At 47.1% G+C, this 23,861-nt stretch overlaps 1 protein-coding gene across 4 annotated transcripts; it reads right to left on the reverse strand.

Annotated features, from left to right (window-relative positions):
- Nucleotides 1-523: 523 nt before the first annotated feature.
- Nucleotides 524-23,861, reverse strand: kank1a (KN motif and ankyrin repeat domains 1a). 4 transcript variants are annotated; one of them, XM_084467785.1, is made up of 12 exons: nt 23,845-23,861; nt 18,547-18,670; nt 10,580-13,273; nt 8,575-8,748; nt 7,267-7,375; nt 6,889-7,116; nt 6,481-6,571; nt 5,205-5,424; nt 3,443-3,585; nt 2,271-2,471; nt 1,644-1,742; nt 524-1,531 (listed from the first exon to the last, which is right to left on the reverse strand). In XM_084467785.1, the coding sequence occupies exons 2-12, from the start codon at nt 18,581-18,583 to the stop codon at nt 1,469-1,471; spliced, it is 4,059 nt and encodes a 1,352-aa protein (XP_084323911.1). In that variant the 5' UTR covers nt 18,584-18,670; nt 23,845-23,861; the 3' UTR covers nt 524-1,468. The 4 variants fall into 4 exon arrangements, with proteins under 4 accessions (XP_084323911.1, XP_084323910.1, XP_084323913.1 ...); XM_084467784.1 differs by lacking the exon at nt 23,845-23,861 and adding an exon at nt 19,985-20,107; XM_084467787.1 differs by lacking the exon at nt 23,845-23,861 and adding an exon at nt 19,985-20,106 and having other exon boundaries at nt 8,575-8,745.

Consider the following 23,861-nt stretch of genomic DNA (forward strand, 5'->3'; position numbering starts at 1 on the left):
ATGAAAAGTTACCAATTAAAATGCTATAATTTAAACTCAGCCCTAAATCAACCAACCGGGACAAATAACTGCCATGATGACCCCCTGTTAAGTAACAGCACGGAAACCCCATAAAACAGCAAACCTCCCTTGCAATAGCATGCATTTGCATATTTTATTTAAGATTTGAATGCTGCAATTAATTCACTATTTTATACCATTAAATATATTTAACATGCATTTCTAATTTTAGCACGATTGAAGACATTTTGATACATTAATGAAGCTTATGAATTCAGGGAGATCCATTATCATCGTGTATCTGGAATCCTTTCGCAGGCATGTTCTTTTTGTAGTACCAGTTCTTAACAGAAGAGGGCGCTAGTTAATCTGAAATCGGCCTGCAAATAGTTAGAAATGCAGTTTCGATGGCCAGTCGACGATACACCAACAAGAGTTGATAGTCAAGTCACCCACAAATCAAAACACATTTAATTGCAGTGATATTCATGAAGGAAACAAAAGCCAATTGGATTTCATTTAATTGACGTTTATTATTATATGGAAAAATCTCAGGCACTTTAATTCTCAAATAAAGATGGAAATCAGTACCTGGTTTAACACTAACAAAGTGAACAGCGTACACTATACATTAGACGATATAAGGAGAGAAGGCTGGACAAAAAACAAAAGACAAAAAAAGAAAATTAGAATCTCTAATAAACAAAGTATATACACAATGGAATAATACATATATCTGCATTAAAACTATATACCTTGATAAATATATAACTTCATGTCATGTTACATCATAGGAAATACTCGAAAAAAATACTGTGATTTCTTTTTAAATAGATACAAAGGATTTGTATAAAAGTATAATTTCTCCCGATAGTTACATCTAATAAAGGGCCTCCACGTCTGTGTACGAAAGCTTGGTGCACTCAGGGGCCGACTGGGGGGGCCCCCAGGATATATACGGGATGTTGATGCGAGAGCGCTGCGCACACACGGGATCGCCGCCGTACAGGGGGACGAGCGCACGGCGCGGTGGTCGGATATACTGAATGCCATTTTGTCGTGTCAAAGCTCGGCTCACATTTACGATGACTGCGAAGGTGATGCCGATTTACGACGTGTGCTCCTTTACGTTATCGCCGTCGTAACTCTCCGCCGACTCGCACTAAATATTGGCTTGAATGTCGGTCTGTACTATTGTCTGTCTGAACGACTATATGACCGCAGCCCTCTATAAGCTGGTTACATTCGTTTTTTACATAAAAAAAAAAAAGAAAGGACACTTTGGAGATGTCGGAGGCATATATGCGTATACGCAACGATCTAAACAATTTAGAGAGAAAAAAAAAAAAGAGACAAAAGCTTGATTTGTGGGTGTCTAGGGCTTAGACATCTTATCCGGGTTGGGGGATGAGACGTCTGTGGATGAGAACCAATAGCAGCACAGGGTTTGTGGGAAGAGGCGGGACCTCTAGTCAAACATGCTTCTTCTCGTGGGACTGGGCGATGTCTTTCTGCCGAGGCGAGGCGTACCCTAAAACACACACACACACACACACACACAGTGAACCAAAGGTAAAATAACGATGAAAACAAACTGATGGGATCAGAGCGAACGTCGTTCAGAGAGTGTTTGTGGAACGTACCGGGGACTGCGCTTTGGAGAAGTTGACATGTGCGTACAGCAGCACGGCGATGTCCTTGTGTCCGGCCTCCAGCGCTATGGAGAGGGCGTTACTCTCGTCCTGAAGGGAGGGACGGTAAGCCACAGAAACCAGGGTTGGTTAGATTGAGTACTTCAGAAGGTCAGGCACTTATGGTATGACTTCTGGGAAACGTTTTGGTTTTGATTAACCCCCCCCCCCCCCCCGCCCGCCCGCCCGCCCCGGCACAGCAGTAGCCTCAAATGTATTCTGACTATTGAGTCATTTAGCAGTCTCTCTCATCGAAAACAACTTTAAAAATGGTTTGTAATAAAGGCAATCAAGCAGCAGGTAGCGCTGACTTCACAAACACACTCAGGGTTTCAACTCAACTACGAAAATGGCTTTTCCTACAAGAGTCCTTCTTTGTGACCAAAAGTAGGTCACAAAGTCAGGAAGGCGACGGTACGGTCATCAAAACAATCCGTCAAAAATGCTACAGCCAGCTTCCAGAATCCGTAGACCCGGGGGGTCTTTCACGATTCAAGACGGCCGCGGTGTGAATAAGGCGAAAGCCCCCCTCCCTCCTCCTCCTCCTCCTCCTCCTCCTCCTCCGCCCGAGAGCCTTACGCTGTCGCTGAGGGTGGCGTCGCAGCCGGGCTGGCCCAGCAGCAGCTTGACGATCTCCACGTGGCCGTGCTCGCTGGCACACATCAGGGCCGTGGAGCCCTCGTCGTCCTGCACGTTGACGTCGGCCCCCTGCACCAGAAGGGCCCGCACCATGTCCATCCGGCCGTGGCTGACCGCCAGCATCAGCCCCGTCTGACCCGCCTGGACACACGGACACACACACACACACACGTTAGGGCGGCCGTAGCTGAAGAGTGGGTTGGCCGGTAACTGCAAGGTTGCTAGTTCGATCCCCGGCTGAGTGACGAGGTGTCCCTGAGCAAGGCACCTCACCCTAACTGCTCCCGACGAGCTGGCTGTCGCCATCGTTCACACACACACACACACACACACACACACACACACACACACACACACACACACACACACACACACACACACACACACACACACACACAATGATCATTACATTTGTTAAGAGACGTCATTCATAGATTCTCTTCACACCCCTGAGCAGTGGTTCCAAACTACGAATCTTGCTGTTCATCAAGATTAGAAAATAAAGAGATAATCTCGATGATCTCAGGTTTGGTGTCTTTGGCGCCATCTATGGTGGAAAAAAAGAACTGAGTGCCACGACAAACAAGTGTGTTAAACAGAGTCTGTTGTGGTAGCTCCGCCATACACACGTCACTAACCGTTTTGCTTGTCCTTTGAATGTGGAATGCCACCACAGACACCCAGTTAGTAAGATTCATAACACTGCAAAAGGATCCATCACCATAGTGATGCCTCACTCTAGAAAGATTCTGGCACTTCCATCTGAAGTAAAAGAACATCTTTGGAGATCTTCAAGAATGCCTCTTTAACGGTGGACTGGGGCCCTAAAAAAACAACTATAAATACCCTCGGGATGAAAAAAAAAAAAAAAGTTGACTTCCGTATATTTTCAAGGCAAAATACCATTCGAAACATTTGATTGAATATCCCTGAAAAAGACCCAAAATTCCCTCAAAATGTTTAACGCAGGGTAAAGAAAAAAACATTACAAAAAATAAGGGCATTTCCTACAGATCAGACATACAGCCATGAGGTGGCAATCCCCCGTTTGTCACAGATCCACCTTCCTCCCCCCCCCCCCGTGTGTCGCCACACCTCTGGGCCGGACTGACCTGGCTGGCGCGTGCGTTGACGTCTCCCTGGCCGAACAGCTCCTCCACGATGCGCATGTCCCCGGGACACTCCACGGCCGCCAGCGCCGCCAGCATGATGGGCGTGTAGCCCGCCTTGTTCTGCTGGTTCACGTTGCACACGTCTGGACACACACAGGAGGACAAAAGCACACCTGAGTACACACACACGGCGGTGGGTTCACATACACTCACTAACAACATACTGCACGCTGCTGTGGCTGCGTTCGGGTGGTCCCCCCCCCCCCCCCCCTTCTGATTGGTCAGCTTTCACATACTGTGAATAGCTTGACATGTCACACACATGCACACAGACAGACACACCATCCCACAACACGACAACCTACAAGGACTCCTGCCCTTCCACAGATGTGTCAATCACTCGCATCTATTCCCTGGTGCAAACTCCTTTCTGGTGTCGGAGAAAGCTGGGGGGGGGGGGGGGGGGGGGGGGGGCGGGGCACTGCTTTTGTGTACCCCCAGAAAGGAGGCATCGTCTCCGAACTACTACAAGCCGCCCATACACGACAGAGGCCTGGCAGAGACGGTGGAGGGGACCGGTTCTAGAGTCTGGAGAGTGATGGGGAAGGGAACGTGCATGGGGGAGGTCTGCCGGCCTGCCAGGGAGGGGTAGGAAGGGGACATGGGAAGGGGCGGGACGGTGGGGGTGGAGGGGCTGTGGATGTGTGGAGGGACAATAGTGACAATGGAACGGAGGGGGTGAATGTGGGAGTCTCGGACTGTCACACAACGCACACGGACACAAAGACCCGAGGGTACAAAGGGACTATAGTGTAGCAAGTGGCCGAGACCTCATCACACTCTATTGAGCCTGGAGAGAGAGGGAGAGGGGGAGAGGGCCCTGGCTCAGTAGGCACTGTGAGGGTGGAGAAGAGCAGGGAGTGAGCGATGAAGGACAGAGGAGACCAGCCAGGATCCGCAGCAGTGAAAAGAGGATGGGCAGGGAAGGAGGTTGAAGCTCAGAACGGTTTAATACTGCTCCGTAGCAGGCTACAAGCCTGAAAGATTTCGAATAAAAACATCCTTGAGCGAGATGCTCAACATCTAGCGGCTCCTTATGATAGCGCAAGTCACTCAGGATAATGGTTTCAGCTAAAGGACTGGACGGTAACAGCAGTACTGAACCAGTGATGGTTGCTGAAGGGCTGGCTTGTTGGTGGTGTGACTGATGCTGCAACCATGTAAGCAGCACGGCCTCTGGCAACCCAGGTTTGATTCAGAGACCGCTATCCTATGCTACATGTCATTCCCATGGATCATCAATAAGCAACAATAAGACAACTAAATCACCATGTTGGGCAAGTAACTATGACAGCCCGCTTGCCCGTTCGGGCAAGTGAAGGACTAAAAGCAATATATATATATTTATATATTTTTAAATCCTTTTTTCCCAATCATCATCGATAAAGTTTGTTGGCCCCTCCCCTTGCACACGTCGGATTATGCCTGAATGTGCCGTCGGCCAATCAAAATCGAGACGGCGGGACTGGGGGTAGGCAGCTGTCTTGTTAGATGATGAAGAAGAAGATGGCTAACTATTTGTATAGGGGCCAGTAAAAATTGACTTTGCGAAGTACAATTCAGGCCTACTGGACCGACCGGGCGTTGAACCCTGCGTCCTTCCTATCCTTCTTCGACCCTTCTTTCCCGCTTCTCTTCCCTCTCCATAAAAAGGCAAACAAAGCCCAAACGAAAAACAAACAGTCAGCGGTCCCCCTCTCACCTGCGTCCAGGAGCTTCCGCACCACCTGGAAGTTGGAGTGCGAGACGCTGTAGTGCAGCGCCGTGTTGCCGTTGCCGTCGGCCATGTTGACCACGTGCCGCAGCACGCCGGGCGACACGCCGGCGAAGCCCTCCAGGTAGTCCTCCACCGTGCCCGCCAGCGCCGACTTCTGGCTGGACACGCGGAACCACTCGTGCTGCACCGTGTTCAGGCCCGCCCTCTGCGAGGGGGGGGGGGGGGGGGTGGAGAAAGGGCGAGGGAAGAGAGAGAGGGGGATTTAATCTGCAGTCCACACATGACGCAACAGTAGTTTTTTTTTTAACATCATCAATGGTCATCAAAAAGCAAGTTTCTTTTTCAAGTTCCTTCTCATTTTGATTATTATACTTTGTTATACGTGTTCCTTAAGATGAGTTTTAAGAATTTCCATGTACAGAATGTCCACCATTTACTTCATATTCCCTGTGTCACAGATCTGTTAAAATACTTGCAGTTTTTACAATAGGACAGCAGGGGGCGTTCCAGTTCATGAAATACTGCAACAGGTTACTTTTGACCAACATACAAACCAGCCAGTGAGTGTGTGCTTGGTTTGAAGTGCATTAAGCATCTCAACACATATCCCCCTCATTTTTTATTAAATGACGTTAATGCGATAAGCAAACCTCTCCCGTGGCACTCTAAGCTAGTTGCCTAGAGTGCCTTGCCCACTTCCCTAATATTTGTGGCTGTGCCAACATTCTTTTCCACAACCCTCCCCTTCCCAAAACCCAGCAGGGCTGGGCAGAAAGGGCACGCCATTCCCCCTGCGATGAACACTCAGGCCCAGCATGTCGGCCATGTTGGGCCTCTATGCTTCGAGACACAGGCTGTGTTTAGATGAAGGTCCTGCCAACCCGACAGCAGAGAGTTGTCCAGCAAATAAGACATGATTCAGACATGGGGCAATTTTGGAAACGCACTGCTGAATAAAATCCAGTGCATAGTTAATAGTAATTAATCAACTTGTCACTTGAAAATTATTTCCTCTGCAGTTTAATTTGACTCCAGGCCAAACAGATATATAAACAGACACCTATAGATCTGAATATGTCACAGGCATGTGCACGGGGTACTAAAAGAAATAGAAAAATTACTTCCATTTCCAGTGGTCAATTATTTATTTTCTGACAACTATACTCAATTCCACCTCTTAAAAAGCAATACCGAAGACAATATGAAGGCTATTTAACATTACATGGACAGGCCCGCCCAGGGGTGAGGAGACACTACTCACCAGGTCTTTATTGCTCACAGCCTTGGGGTCGCTGAGGTGAGCCTTCAGGACGTGACATGCAGCCACCATCTTCTCACTTAGCTCACTCCTGCTGGAAGGGTCAACACGTCAATGCTTGGGATATAAAACACACAACACTAATGAAGAGACACATTTGGAATGCAAAGGCTAGACAGTTTAGTTTGAATACCCTTCTTGAGTTTGTTTCCATTATGTAATGCTCCCTACCGAAGTACATTTACAATTTAAGCGCGTTTGTGCGTGTGCATGTACGTGTGCGAATCTTAGAAGGCTCAGTGTCCGTCCGTAGTACAAGTCAGCCCAAAATGTGTGTAATGAAAAAAAGGCAAAAGAAAAAAAATCTGTCCATTGAACGGTGCTGGTTGCTTTAAGGTCACCTCTACTGACCTCTCTCTTGTCTCACTCTTCTCTTGTCCTTCCTCCTCCGACTTCATCTCCACATCCACGGCTCCCTCGTTATGATACTCCTCCCCGGTTGTCTCTCCCTCTACTTTCCCGCGTTCCTCCTTTGCACCGTTGACCTCCTGCTCCTCCTTCTCCTCCTCTTCCTCTTCCTCTGACCCTGAGGAGCTGCTGTCCTCTGAGCTGGAGTCGTCGCTTGATGTAGATTCATACCTGTGCCAGCAGGGGGAGACAAAAACAAGACAAGCGTGAGAGGTCTAGTCGCAATAGGTCAAGGGTTCCCTATAACACAATATGGCCAGGATGAATCTCAAAAACATACCGTTAAGAGATGAATCACTGCTACAGAATGCACCCACTCACCCTCCATTCACTCCAACAAACTGCAGGTTCTTCTTGGTTCCATTGGAGCCTGGACGGCCATCTTTCTTTTTCATGATGGATTTCAGGGTGCTCTGATGACATGGCTCCCCTGAAGGAGCAACACAGAAAACAAACGCTTAGTCTTCAACTCCATATCCTCCAATTATGTTTCCAAATTCACATGGACACGAATCCTCCAAAAACTGACCCGCATAATCAAAACCAGGCTTTTCATGTTTCATGTTCCAGTGTTTGATAAAAAACATTCCTTTCCAAACAAGCACTTGAATTGAGGAATCAGCACAACTCTGCGTCTTCTTGTATACTTTGGCCTGGATGTCAACAATGTTTCAAGTTAGCCCCGCCATTGTTTGCTGGGAATGACTGAAAGTGGTACCAGGCTGGGAAAACATCCAGCCAGCACCTATTAAAAAAGGACAAGCGTTACTTTCTTCTCAACAGGGACAGAGCCCACCACTTCCCAAGGCAGCCTTGGCTGGCAACTCCCCTTTAAATTATGCTACATCAGAACCCAAGTTCCCCGACATGGCCAACAACAACAACTACAGCAGCAGAGCGAGAGAGAGATTTGCAAAGTGTAGTGTCTTTGTCCAGGTTCTTCAGTCCCAGCTGCGTGGCATGGGAACCGGTTCCAAAGCCTAAAGTATCCCAGCCATGTTAAGTACAGGCCTCCACAGACCAAAATACCAGCGCTGAGCCAGAACACTCAGCACACATCTGCCAAGACTTGCCCCGACCGAGGGGCCTCACTCTCTCCTTGCCAGGAGCGCACAAGGGGGGGGGGGGGGGGGGGGGTGTTGTCATTGACTAGATGTACACAATACATATACACAGGTAATGTGGCATGTACCGGTATGTATCAGTATAGCAAGTACCAAATCGTCCAATCAGCACGCTTCCTGTGTTTTGACAGGTGTGGGTGTGAAGAGGAGCCTGGGGGTCTGTGCTGTGTGTGACACACACACACACTAGCAGCTAGATGCACACAATGCATATACACACGTAATGTGTCGTGTTCATCAGTATAGCAAGTACTAAAGTGTCCAATCGGCGTGCTTCCTGTGTTTTGACAGGTGTGGGTGTGGAGAGCAGCCTGGGGGTCTCCTCTGCTGGGGGGGTGTGAGACACACACACACACACACACACACACACACACACACACACACACACACACACACACACACACACACACACACACACACACACACACACACACACACACACACACACACACACACACACACACACACCAAGGGTGTGGGGGGGGTGTTAGACGCTAAGTAGTACCGTGAAGCGCTGAGGACATCTGTTGGTCCATGCGGCTCTTGAGCTCGGACGGACTGGGCTGGGTGCGCTGGCTGCCGGGCTTATCTGCTGCCGCCAGGGACACTGCGGTCAGGTCGGCCGGAGAGAGGTCTTTGACCCGGGGCTGCGGCTGGGAGACCTCCTGCACACTGACTTCTAGGGCAAACACACACACACACAGATAGAGATAGAGAGAGAGACAAAGATAACGTATATGCATTAGGATGGGTGCAAGGTTTAGAAAGTTTTGAGAATTTTGATTGTTCAGACGTCACAGTCATCCATTCAGCCGATCAGGTCAGAATATCATATATGTTTTTCATAAAAATTATAAGTGTGTTTTTCTGTTTACCCCAATTCATATTTGTGTGATGTTCAATGGTTATGTATGAAAGCATAGAAAATGTAAGATTTGTTAAAAAATATATATTTGAAAACCATATAAGATGAACATCTTCTGTAATACTTTTGCATGGGTATTTGTATGTTTAAAAAAAGAAAAATCAGACTCAATTTGTATGATAGCAACATGTCTGAGAGAAATGTGTGCGGACCAGCACTATAGGAAGTAAAAACATGCCAATCATGGGCTAGGGAAATATGCAGGGAGAATCCACTCTGGATTGTGTGGTTAAGCATACGCATTCCTACAGAACACATTAAGACAGCTCTTTAACGTTCTAGTTCTGTTCTCGAACCAACTAGTAACAAGGGAGTGAAGGTCAAGTCATACATAATATACAACAAATGAACACACACAAACACAGGGACAGGACACGAGTGAAGCCTACTGTGGGACATATCTACCAAACATACTTGGCATGTCCCAACATGTTGCATTTCTGAGCAAACACAAACACTGTAGTGTTTATGTAATGTCGGAAGGAACTGCTGACATATTTTATTCATACATTGAGTGATTAAATCTTTGTTGAGCTGTAAACAAGCAAGTGTTGAACTAATAACACAAATGTACCAATTTTAATAAATAAAGCTCTTTAATAAAGCTCTTCTTGGGGACGTTTTTAAAGTGGATAATTACTTTGTAACCATTTTGTTTTTCCATCAGCTACAATTATCAATCGCACTAATGAAAAACAAACTGGGACAGTTCCTTCTGCGTAATTAATCATGTCTTAAATTCAACACAGGACAACAACAGGTCCGACTATAAATAACCTTGTACCCGAGGACAGGACAATGGCGGCTTCACCGTGTCAGATTCATGTGTCACTAAGCACGCTGCCATGTTACGCAACCGCTGCACGGCCGTGAATCAGCAGCCAGACGTTATGGAGGCTTAGCGGACCCAACACAACACATGGTCACACTGTGACAACACTACCGGGTCCCAGAAACTAAATGAGGTCGTTGTTGGTCCTGATCCAAAAACACCCCTCTCCCACCCGCGCCCTAGAGACAGAGATAACTTTGGCCTGTGCAATCCCGGCGGGTCTTTGTTTAACCACCCTGCTCACAAAAACAGCTGAAGGAAATAAAAATAACGCATATGAATGACATCCATATAGCCTAATGCATTCAGATGATCTCATTTGAGTGCATACACTAATTGTTTTATAATGCAACAACATGTTTTATAATATATTTACCCAACCGTCCTAGGCTTCTCCTGGGGAATGAAATATGATTCAGCCTTTTATTAATAATCACAGTTTGTATGGCGAGTGTTGCTGAGCTGGGAGGAAATATATGGACTTCACAATAGCCCAAAGGAAAACATGATGAAATCAAAATTATTACCTGCGCAATCTTATGTATCTCCCTCGGGCGATAAAGTTTCACTACCTCCCAGACAGCGCTCTCTCTGTGTGTGTGTGTGTGTGTGTGTGTGTGTGTGTGTGTGTGTGTGTGTGTGTGTGTGTGTGTGTGTGTGTGTGTGTGTGTGTGTGTGTGTGTGTGTGTGTGTGTGTGTGTGTGTGTGTGTGTTTTTCGTGCCGAACCCCCCCCCCCCCCCCCCCCCCCCCACCTTTGCGCGAGGCATCCGGGTCCGTCTGCAGTGCAAGAATGTCCTCAACACTCCCATACTTCATGACCGAGTTGATGGAGGACAGCGTGTTGACCAGCTCGCTGTTGATGGACCCAAACTGGGTCTGGGGCTGGCCAAAGGCGTCGGCCAGCTCGCTGTAGTTCTCCGCCAGCAGCATCTGCTGCTCCTGCAACAGCTTCTGGACCCTCTCGATGTAGTGGTCCAGCCCGGCGCCCCCCTGGGACGGGGCCTCCGGTGACACTGCCTGAACCTTGGCCTCGGCGGCCCCCTTATGGCTGCCACCGCCGCCTTCCACGTGTTCTGGTGGCTGCGAGGGGCCACACGCTATAGTCCGGGTTTTCGACCCGACCAGGAAGTTGTGGTGAATGCTCGCCGTCCCCACTCCGCAGTCTTTGGTTCGGACCGAGGACGACTGGCCCAGTGTGTCCGCCTCCGTGGAGGTTCCCACAGCGACCGACCGCATCTTTGCGGCCGTCTGGAGGTCTCGCACGAGACCCTCGCCCGCGCCGACCGTCCTCGTCTCGGTGATCAGCGTGCTGGTACGTTTGTCGCAGGTCATCAGCGTTGTGTTTGTAAAAGAATCAGCCATGACGGATGTTTTTGTGTTGGTGGCTTTGCTAGACACTTGCATGTCGGTACTGGTTTGTCGAGACGTGGATTCGGGAACGACCATGACGCCGTGGTCCAATGTGCTCACAAAGTCAGGGTTGGTTCCTTGAGTCACCAGCGTTTTGATGGGACTCACGTTCACGTCTACAGAGCAATCTCCACAGCCGATTGATCTGGACTCCTTCGTCGACTCAGTCAACGTTTTACTCGCGACCAAGTGATCCGTCGACGCCTCGGTGTTGACTCCTGCCTCGCAGACCTCCACCTCGACACCCACGCTCTGGTCGTGCGAGTCCACCAGTCTCCCGACGCACTGGTCCTTCACCTCCACCCTCTCGCGCACCAGCCACCTCTCCATGGGCCCCTCGGGCCCCGTGGCGACGCTCTGCACACTGGGCGTGCACGAAACCCCCACCGTTTGCGTGTGCAGACTCTTGGAGGTCGTCGCGTTGGCGGTCTCCAGGTGATTCCCCACTCCCTGACTCTGCGTCTGCACCTTTGCCTCCACGCTGGCACTGTACATCTCTGGCCTCGCCATGCAACCTTTGTCGGCCTTCTTCTTGCTCGGTCCACCCGCTGCCTGCAGCTCCAGCTTGAGTTTGCTCATCTCCATCTGGTGGGTGGTCTCCTTCAACTGAACCTCGAGGCGGTACACCTGATCCTTGAGGGCCTCGATGGTCTGCTGCTGGAGCTCCAGCTCTTTCTCCGCCTCACTGGTCACGCCCAGCATGACCTCCGTCACACCCACCCCGGCGCTGCGGGTGTCCCGCCGCTCTGTCACCACGCCCACATCCCGATAACTGCGTTTTAACGGTTTACTTTGGGTAACGCTGAGGTTGTTCATATTCTCGTCAATGGCGAGTCCGACTGATTGCTGGGGAGTCCGGTTCTGCGTAGCGCCCAGCTGGTGTTTCCCAATGTCGGCCCCGGTGTTGTCCTGGGTCTTCTTCTCCAGCGACTGGACCTCAGCGGCCAGGCGTCTGAACTCCTCGAGCTGCTGTAGACTCTGCTCCTTTGCCTCCGGCTCCGTGATGTGCAGCTCCGCGTCCCTCTGCATGGGGTTTCCCTGGCTCTCCAACTGCTCGGCACATCCCACGCTGTAGGAGCGCTTGCGGAAGCCCGTCGGGGCCAGGCTCTTGGACTGGGCCGTCAGTTGCCTTTTCTCCTCCTGCAGCACCGCGATCTTGACCTGCAAGATGGGGATGGTCTTCACCTGCTCCTCCAGCTCTTTGAGCTTCTTGAGGGCCACCACCATCTGCTCCCGGATGTGCTGCAGGTGCATGGGGCTGACGTTGGTCACTGGGGTCGTCATGCCCGAGCTCATGGGACTGTGGCGGACAGAGCTCCCCACCGACGGCGGATAGTAGGGGTTGTACTCCCCGTTGTGGAGGTGGCCGTTCGGCGCGAGAGGCTGGTGGCCACCGGGGGAGATCTGACTCTGGGCGAGCGAACCGGTGAAGGACGACAGGGAGCTGTTTGAGCCCGTGCCTCCGAAACTGGCGAGGCGGCGGCGGCGGGGAATGGCGGGCTCGGCGTGGTGCTGCATGAGCAGGCGCTCCTGCTCCAGTCGCCAGCGGGTCTCCATCAGGGTCTTCTCCACCTGGGGATTGTGGCGAGGGGTCACCCTCGGGGAAGGCGGGGGCAGCAGCGGCTTGGACTCTGAGGCACTCAAACAAGAATGTTGCGGATACGACGGCGGCGGCGGCTCGTAGGTGGCGGCCCGTCTGCCCAGGGTGGGGGTCAGTGGGGGGGCGACCTGCAGCCTGGAGGTGAAGAACACGGGGGACTGCTTGTTGTCGTCACTGTTGGAGGAGGACAGGGAGTCGGTGGAGGTCCATTCGGCGTGAGTGCTGCCCCCGACGGAGCCGCCCCGGGGCACGGCGGTGGGCTTGGCCACTTTGGGTTTCCTGTGAATGCTCAGCTTCTTGATGGTGTTTCCCCTCTCGATGTCGTCCACATACTTGAGGAAGTCCAGGTCCAGCTGATAACCGTACGGGGTTTCAACATAGTAGGGGGCGACGGAAGCCTTCTCCTCCTCGGCGCTTGGGCAACCCTGCCCTCTTTCTGCAGAGAAGACCACAACGTAAAAAAGAAAGTTAGTCAACAACAACTACTGAAGGGCCATTTGTACAGAGGGCTATGGGTTCACACACACACACACACACACACACACACACACACACACACACACACACACACACACACACACACACACACACACACACACACACACACACACACACACACACACACACACACACACACAGCGAGTACAAACATGACTCGGCTGTTTGAAATGCCTCTGCTGTAAAAGCAAGAGCCGTCATTGTTTTGGCAATGGACTTAAAAAGCTAGCCAGGTAATTTAAGGACTCTAAACATCATAGTAAACCAAAAATGTTTAAAGAAAAAAAAAAAGAATGAAGGAAGATTGATCAACTCAATTATACATATTTTGAAAGTAGATCTGAAAGACGAGTACAAACTCAATTAGATCATGAAGTATTCTTGACAAACTGGCAGAAAGCCTGCATATCCCTTATTTGTTTACTGACAATAGATAAGGTACAACTGGAGCTCGAGGTCAGACTGGACGGTAAAAACAAACCAAATCGTTATTTTCTAGTCCAAATTCCAGAACAACAATTTAGATTATTAAAAATGAATAAACCAATATGCACAGGTAAATAAACTATTTTAAAGAGTTAAAAAAAAAAAAAAACACTTACAAGATAAGTTGTAAATCAAAAAAATGTACAAGGTAAAATAAGCAAGCAAGGTAATGAATTGTAAACCAAAGCTGCCTTAATTACAAATCCCTTGTAACAAGTTAAATGCCTACAATTATTTCTTACAAGTCTACCTTTCACCTTAAATGTTTTTATCAAACAACGATTCAACTATCTAGAACTTGGGGGGGATGGTGCACACACACACACACCGTTCCTGCTAAATACAGAGCTCCTTGTTCTTGGTATGTCTGGAACTCTGACCAACTAAAACAAATATGCGGCTGGGATGAAGAACCCTGCTTTTACTTTCCAGAACACCGAGCTCTGTCAATGGCTCCAGTCAATCCCCTCCATTCACTTCAAAACAATAGAGGGAATTACACCGCTAAGCGTGCTGCTAAAGCCCTGCTGCCTTGTTGTTAAAGCTTTACTTACCCCTGGTGAAATATCTCACTCTTGTTCCCCTTCTTTCCTACGCCCACTCCCTGTTCAGTGTTGGGAGACCGGGTATAATAGCAACAGGCTGCAAGCGCTAGAGAGAGCGAGAGAACTGCCCTCTCCTCAGTCAGTCCACACACTCTCGCTCAATCCCCACTCCATAAGGGGGAAAAAAACTCCACTATTGGTGTAAAGTTAGCCAAGCACGGCTCAGGCGAACCATTGGCCGGGTGCCTCCTCCAATTGCGTGCAGCCTTTGGGTCAGGCACTTCCCAATCCAAACAGAAGCCCTGTTATTCAATATGAGGTGGATGACAATAACGGTATTCTTCAACATGGGATAGAGGTCAACCTTCCTTGATGATTTAATAAATTCATTGCTTTCCAAAATAAATGCACCGGGCTAAGGGATTATCAGAAATTAAATAAGACCAAGTTATTTACCAACATAACATTTAAAAAAAGGGTTACTCAAACCAAACTCTGCTCAACAAACAAAAACATGTCGTCCAATCTCCTACAAGTAATCAAGCGCAGGAGTAATAATCCCTTTAGGTAAAACATTGTCTGTATTCCTATTCCGTCCGAGCCCAGGTGCTATGCTATTCAGGCTGGAGGGCTCCCCAGGAACAAGTTGGCGAGAACACTACGGCCACCATGTGATTAAAACAGTGACAGGCAGCGCTTTGGTACCGGGGCCACGAAGACCCTTAACAGCTGAACAGTGACCTCATCACAGTGTGTCAACGCAAGGGGTCACACCCGCGGGACATGGAGCCAACAGTGACAGTCAGGAGACCTGGAACCGTTCCAACGATCGACAGCTGTTACATTGTCGATTTGACAGAGATGACACAATACTTGTAGCGCGCTGCAAGGCAACACAATGTCTGGGAGTCGTGTTTCAATGGACTCCTTGGTTGGGTTGTTAACACGGCGATAATGTTTATCTCCACAGCACACAAAAGCGGGGGTAATCAAACAAGCCTACCACCGTCCTGGACCCAAAAGTAGGACGGTGCCGTTTACACGCAAGCTGCACTGTGCATTAGTGTTTGGGAGCTGTTAAAGACAAGAGGGTTGAGGTCATTTAATTGGGAAAACTTAACAAAAACCTTTAAAACTGTCTTTATTGTTCCACGAGTGAGGAGGGAATTGTCTGACTGTGGAATGTAAAATGGCAGAGCGAAACATTACGTCAGTGTCAAGCCAACAACTGAAAATACTTATTCCAAATTTAGCACACAGACTTCCAATCCTGCCCTTGTTTTGGTTCCAGCTAAACAATTAATGCATTAGAGTCATGAATGCTGAGTGTACTAAAATAGACAGAGGGTGTACCCAATTATGTTAATTATGTATTAAAATTTATAATGTTGCTTGAATTGTAGGAACATTTCCTGTGCTCCTACTGAAAATAACACGCAGATGGCCATGTAAGGCCTGGAATCATCTGAACAAAAGGAAACGTGGGCATGACTTTAAAATGACTCTAAAAGTTTCAATTTGGGGCCGTCTCTGGTCTTTATATGATCCATTGCTGGCGTTGAATACAGAACAGAGTAAATATGATCCAGGTTCTCTATTTGCAAATGGAGAGCTGTGCAGAACAATAAACAGGGTTCAAAATAACTAATCCAATACCTCTAGCTTGCTTTGAAGCACCAGATATTAAACAACACCAACGTATTAAAGCTGAACCAAAGTAGTTCAAGTTCAACTTGTAGTTTGGCATCTCTACAGTTTTTCTGAGGTAAGAAGCAAAACTATCTTGCATAAGCTCATAACAGAGGACTTCTCTAATGTGGTATTTAACCATGCATGGGTTGGATGTGGGTTGGCTAAGTAGCTGAACATCTGATCCATTATTCACACTGAAAAACTATGGACAGACAAGCTTTTCACTTCTCAAAACGCAGGAAGAAAATGCAAAACAATGAGAAAAGTAGGCTTGCACATTCCTGGTCTCTTTTCATTATATTTAAATGGTTTCATAGAAAACACCGGAAGGTGGAAAAGTGATAAGGCTGCCCAAGAAACAACAATATACTTCAACTTCCCTAGCAAACTGACCAGGTCATTTCCAGAGGCTCGTGCCAAATTCAACATCTCTACACCATGACACACAAGCTCCCACTGGGAAGGATATGCCTTCATAAATGTTTCCACCCAAAACATTTTTGATGAAAGAAAGTTAACAGGAATAATGTGCATGTTTGCACTAGCAAGCAAACACAAAACAGCAATCTTACCCATTTATATTCCACTGTATTAAAAGGCCAGAACAGTAAACAACATGAGACAGCAGTGTACAGTGTGATTAGGAAAATCAGGGAGAGCATTAGAATAACAAATGATTGATGTAGGAGATGTAAATAACTGTCCCAGTGCAGAGTGCAGGGTACAAAGAGGAGCATGTTTACTTTGACGCATGAACACACTGACTGACTAACACGTCCTTTCAGGGAAACCAAGCAGATCATTTAAGGCCATTTGTATGTTTCAGCCCTAGTCCCAACGCTGGTGTGTGGGGTTACGTTTTTTTTTTTTTTAACAAAACTCAACCTTTCAAACGATTTAAGTTGTTTTAAGATTGAACAAGGTGTACAAGCAGAGGCTAAATGAGTCAGGTTTACCAACCTAAATCTTCATCCAAGCATGCAATGATTATTTATTAATGAATTGTTATGAATCAAGTCCAATGGGGGAGACCAGCGCCTGAAGTAATACAATCAAAACATTTATAAATAGACACTGTTCTCCATCCTTTTTGATACACTCTTGTATAAACACAAACCCCACCACTACTAGGGTTTCATTGGTGTCAGGGAGTCTGCAGAGACAACAATATCCCTTGGTTTTGATTCCAGTCTATGGAGTGAACCCTCTTTGGTCTTAATAGGGTGCTCAGGGCACAGTGGTACCAGCTAGGTCTGAAAGAAAGCCTTTCTGGCCAGCAGTGAGAAGTGTCTTGTCAAGAGTAAGCATTTTTTTTTATACACTAATAAATAAAAGCCGCTTTTAATTATTGTGCGAGAAGAGCGAATGTACTGCAATGTGAAATTGATTGTGTTTAAGCTGTTAAACAAAAGGGGACTGTTGCCATTGTACAAAAAATACTAAAGATCTATTTAGTTATAGTATGCAACATATTCAAGGCAAATTCAAGTCACGTTAGATCACAAAATAATCTACGCTTCGATCATCCTTGTTGGCATCTTCCAAGAATTCAGAGGGGTGAACGAAATGTATCACCCCACAGTGTTATTGCTGGCAGACGCAAACAAGACCGTATGAATGCTAAAATCACCCAGTCGACTGCATACCATGCAGGATTTGGATGAAAAAAAACAAAAAAACACAGCTCTCTCTCTAATGTTTGCCTGACAGGAATGTGAGACGACTGCAGGTGCGTGTTCTGTGGTCCCCTCGGACTGACAAGAGTTTAGTTCACACTAAAGTGTGGAAATCTTCCCTTAACACCAGGGCATAGACAGGGGCGCACTGCACAGTGTTTGACAGAAAACCACAGGAGAAAGACAACAAAGAAACGACGGTTCAACATCTTGCCTGGCTCTAAAATGCTACATTGCCTCGGCGTCTGTTTGGATAAGCATTGCACCAAATGGCCTGTGACACAGAGTGGGGTCTGACGCGGCCTGCTGTGTGTTCCATTACTAAACTTCATCGGGACTCCACTGTCCATTTCAAAAAGGCCCAGAGTGGACAAATTGTATGCTGAAAAAGGTTTCAACTTCAGATATCGTTCCCTGTGCTTTATAAATCAAACACAGATGCAACCATTTCTCCATGTAATTTATTACAATTATACTGAGGGAGCATTCAGTCCATGAGACATGAGGCAACTATCGTGCAAAGGATGACTTGCCAAATATTCATGTCTAATAAAAGGCATGTCCCTGGACACATCGTCCACATTAGCTCCTTTGTATCCCCTATCCTAGATGGTCTTCAGGACAGACAACTATTTCACACGTTCCAACATGACAGGGTCAGTGCAAGGCAGGTGAACATGCATACGTGTGTGCATACATACATGGATACTGATGCTGATGCTGTACATGCATGATAAGACAATAACAACATATAAATATAGATCTGGGTATTTCACAATACCACAAAATGGATAAGAAAAGGGGTTGGTTACCTGGGCCATTGCCATTCACGTGCATGGTCTGTGCCATAGCTGCAGCTGTGTTCTGTTTGTCCCACAACAAAGACTTATTGGGGTCATGCAACTGCCATGCATCAAGTCCAGCTTACCATGCAACCTGTCAACAGAGACAAAAAAACGCGGTTACTTTTAAGCATACACTCAAATGTATGAGGGTTAGTCGAAATTAGCAAACTTCCAAAACACATGTCAAGCCATTGGAAAACATGATTTATAAAACCCATTTATTTGAATCAATTTCTGATATTTGACTTTGTCTACCACTCAAAATATGTTCGGGAACCCATTTTGTCAGACTGCGCTACATATGAAAGGTCTCCGTCTTGTGTTCGTTCCCCAGAACAAGGTCCTTTTCTTTAAGGTGAAGCCCACTTTAGGAGCTGACCCCTGCCGTTTCGCAGGTGTTCTGGCATCGGACATTCATGAGAATAGGAGGTCTTGTGTAGCCTTGCTTAGCCCTCATCAATGGATACATTATGAGGAGCACAAAGAGCTTTTCTCTTCTAAAAGAAAGACGCCAAGACTGCAGAAAAAAAGTCAGACATGTGGGCCACATGGAGGGTCAACTATAAATGACCACGGTGATGCAGGAGCGGAGGTCGATGCTTCCCTAATACAGCAAAACAAGGCCTCCAAATCATAATAAGGACGGAGATAACGTTGACAACTCACTTCTAGGCTGTATGCCCGGACAAGAATCATCTCCAGAGGCCATTTCAAAAGAAACATCGTGTGCAGAGAGACAACTTTGTCAAACAGCTGAGATGCATTGTTTCCGGCAGCTGATCCATGCGAGCAAACATTTACCACGAGTCGAGAGGACATCTGCGTGGCAGGAGGGGGGGACGCAGGACACTCGTCACACAGTACGAGCATGAAGAACAGCAGAAGGTTCAATGCTAAGCAGACTTGTTTGGCTGCTGCACGGTCCAAAATAGGAAGTGGCGCCATGATGTGAGGACGCAGTTAAATCTTGCCTGTCCATCCCCCCACTCCAGGCCCATTATAGCCTGGATAGGCAGGGTAGAGAGACCAGTGCCACTCATTAGGGAGCTGGCTCAGGCATTCTTACCTCCAAATAGGCCAAGTCAAACTGTGTGGAAGTATATTTATAATATTATATGAGCCGTTCATAGAACAAACATGCCTCGGATCGTCCTCTCTCATTTTCATTTGCACAAAATATGCAAATTCCAAGGCATCAAGGATTATTCCTTTAACCAGCAGTACAAAGAATAAAATCAACATTGTTTCAATGTAAAATCACCAACCCATTATTCTAATATTGTTGTCACTGTCATCTCACTCAAAAGGCTGACCGAAAGCAACTTAGCCAACATACTACCCTGGTCTACACGCATTAAAGACACATCAGAAGCTGGCAGGAGGTCAACGTGCCTGATGTGCTTACCTGTAACTCTCATTCTAGCTCTTCGTCTATCAGGACGCAGGTAGCACGAGCGAGTTAATCCACATGCTCCCGGCAACTGGCCTGTGTGCCAGCCATCCTGAACATAAGAGAGCGGGATGGGTTACGAAGCTAAGATTAGCTGACTTCCTCAGATGACAGCCAAACGATCTGTGTACTATAAGAGGGAACTGTGCTTTAGGCCTCTGCACCGGCACCTCCCCCAGGGTCCCCAGGTAGAGTGCACGGCCGACTCGGTGCGGATCCCACGGTCAATCTTTAATCTCAAGTGACCTTCAAGTCATAGTCTACAAAACAAGAGCTAGGGGTAGCTTTACATTACCGTAGAAGATGAAATCATTAATCCATATGAGCACTGGATCGGATTATACGGCAAACAAAGAAAAACTGCAAAACAACTAATGTGGACTAGACTAAAATTAAAAAAGGGCCATGAAGAGCATTAGCTACTGATAGCTTCAACATAGCAACACCAGTCCGCATTGTTGACCTTTCTCTAGAATACACTGCTGCATAAATCTACCCTTTTTGATCATAAACCATTTGAAAAGAACATCAAAAGAGCTGATAACTCACCCAGTGGCAGTATGCGTAAGGAGAAAAAAAAACCGACAAGGGACAGAGAACAGGCCCGTCCGTTTCAAAGGCTCGCAAGGATTGAAATATGTTACTGTTGTGAGCCGACACATAAACCAGAACAACTCGTTTGGTTCCTTCTCAGGATCTATATATCATACGTGCCATGTAGCTCCTGCCTACAGAGAGACGAGACCTACAGGTGCATGACTCTTGATCTACATTGGTCTACATCTGATCCACACTACTGTCAAAAGGGCAGCTTGATTCGTGAATGGCATGACTCAAGACACAAAAACAAATGAAAACGGTAGTTTCATGGAGTTCATGATGATGCAACGACTTTAAACCTTTCCCCTCGCACAAATAAAGACAATGAAAGACGACAGCACAGACTGCGGTCAACAAGACGCAGCAACGGATTCACATTTTCCACTGCCAACGCACACTGGAAGTACAGGCTTAAATTGTGTGTGTCGCCAGTCAAGAGCCTGATTACCAAAGCTCTCCAGGGCAATAAAAGCACTGGAACCCACTGTGTTAAATATTCAGCAGGGTTACTTTTCCCCAATAAAAAAAGACTTGCTCTATGGTTAATGGGGGGAAGGAGGTTAACTGTTGTTCTGAAAACATCAGCGCGGCTTTAAGATTGTAGTCAGGATGTGAAGAAGGAGGCATTTAGGGTTTGTTGTGCAAGCGGGGACATGGGAGGCGTGGGCTGGGGGGGAGGGGGGGGGAGGGAGTGGCGTGGCGTGGTGCTGTTATTTGCATGCATGCAAGAATTCAGGCTTGAGCCGAAAGCACAAGTGAGTCGCTACTGCAGTGCAGGGGCTACTTGTTGGCTTAGCCCGGCATCTGGCCCTCATTAGGGCCGTAGTCTTTGAAGACCTGGAGGAGAAGCTGCCCCTCTTCACTGGGGAGTGCAGGGGTGAGAGCTTGGACACCTGTGGACTAACATTCACTCGCTGTTTGCCAATGCTAGCCTCTAGCCACCGCATTAATCCCAGCTTGGGCTGGCCGACGGTTCTCGTCCCTTTGATGTCCGGGTTGAACCTGCTGAGGTCAACCCCCAGATTGAAAGCCCATCTGAAAGGCCTTGTAATCTCTCTCGTGTGTGTGTGTGTGTGTGTGTGTGTGTGTGTGTGTGTGTGTGTGTGTGTGTGTGTGTGTGTGTGTGTGTGTGTGTGTGTGTGTGTGTGTGTGTGTGTGTGTGTGTGTGTGTGTGTGTGTGTGTGTGTGTACACTCATGCAGAGTCCCCAGTGGCCTGGGGAGGTAGCATAACTCATGTGCGCAGGACGCTTCCTAACAAGGCCCTAATTGCACTTCGATACATAACATTACATAATTTACATAACATAACATTTAGTATAAGAGATCCTCCTAAAAACAGTACCCGGTACCCCGTCATGAGTAGTGCGTGGCGGTAGTGCTGTAAATCTGATTTACAGCACTACACCACAACGTCTTGCACAATCACGTTCCGCCTCATGTCCCCTCTCACATTCCATCCTGGGCTTAGCTTCTGACAAGCTAGTGTAGCATGCGGTAAACTCCCATCTTTTACCAGCCATCATTCAGAATGTGATCATGATACACGTTTTACACAAAGTCAGAATGAACAAAATAAAACACTCCAATTCTACGGTGGCGCATAACCCTTAAATTCCTATCCTATCCTTCATTGAAAGTAGATCCTTGTTATTTCAGGTCGGAGCTTGGCTCTTGTTAACCATCCAAGCTTAAGTTTAGTTCTGGGACAAGGCTTTGAAATGACAGAGTAGCGGACTGGGCTGTGGCGGGCACATGTGAAGCAGATGTAGCGCTATCAAAATCTGCACAGTCAACTGCATTCTGCCATCTTAACCAGACATCACACTACTTAAGAGTCTTCCCTCTGCTTCAGAAGGCATACGAAACAGTCTTGTTGGGGATAGTGGCGGCTGGAGTGTTTGACTACGGTGCCTTTAGCATGTGCTTCAGCTGGTTAACTGCAGTACATGGCTGATTCAGGAGTTTCTCCCCTGAGCCTCTCCTTTCTTGCCTTGTTTTTATGCAAAGCTGATTCTTGCTCTTGATTAGGCCCACTTCCCATTAGTGTGGGAAAGGATTAGCTTTTTGGTTGAAATACAAAAACAAAGCTTTCATCACCAAAGGGTATGGAAGTTTGAGGTCTAATAAAAAGTACAACTAAAACAAAAATATTTGCAAGGATAATGTAAGAAAGTGCAAGCAATAAATCTAAATGTATCCATTTTCAGAACAGTGCTTGTTATGCTTAACATTTGTAATATGGCTTTAGAGTACAAGTTTAAATCTACTTGTAAACAGAAGCCAGCCTTAAAAGTGAACGAATGAAAATCATCAACCTCCCTTTATTCCAGTTTGAAAAGTTAATCCCTGAATGCACAACCCATACCACAGTCAAACACAAAAATAGAAGCCTCTGGTAAAATTCAAGTTGCAGGATTCCAGAAAGTCTTGTAGGAATGGCTATGATTAGTATGGCAGATGATTTATCCTGTTGGATAGCATCCTACAGAGAGAGTACGAGGTAAGGAGGTGGAGAGGCAGGGTAGGATTCTGGCAGGGGGCTCACCATCTGGCAACATGCTCACAGCAGTACGAGAGAAAACTGTAACCAGGTGACTTTCAGCTATTCCTACTAAAACATTATGGAGCATTCCAGAAGTTTAGATCTTTATTAGAGCTCCATGGTATTCAAATGGAAGACTGCTTAGTCTTTAAAACTACGTTGGTTGTTAAAAGATTAAATGCCTTGTTTTAAAAACAAGCCAAACCTAGATCAATGACTAGAGCCTAGGCTCTCCTCTTACAGAGCAAAAGCCCCACAACTCTTTCGGGTGACAATACTGCCCCCTTGGGGCGAAACAACTTTACATCCACAATTAACTTTAAAAGAAAGGACACCACGAGAATAAAACTCTAACATCCATCAATCAATCTGCCTGCACTGGCTGGCACTTCAACAATAGAAGCTTTGGCAAATACAAAACAATTTGAACACTTTCAAAATTGGTGATATCAGAAAGAAAAAAGGGATATCAAAAGAGTTGCCAACATTATAAATCAAAATTATCATTTACTTTATAATACTTACAAAGAGCAGTTAGTTCATTCAGATGACAGATGCAAATGACAGATCTTATTTTGTGAGACATGTTGACATTTTTGCGATTGATTTCTAAAAGTTATTTTGGTAAATCAGCAGAGGAATGCACATCTAGTGACCTTGCATTTATCTTACCAGTGTTTTCATTTCAT

The sequence above is a fragment of the Micromesistius poutassou genome, assembly GCF_964030765.1.
Source record: "Micromesistius poutassou genome assembly, chromosome: 5".
NCBI classification, from domain to species: Eukaryota; Metazoa; Chordata; class Actinopteri; order Gadiformes; family Gadidae; genus Micromesistius; species Micromesistius poutassou.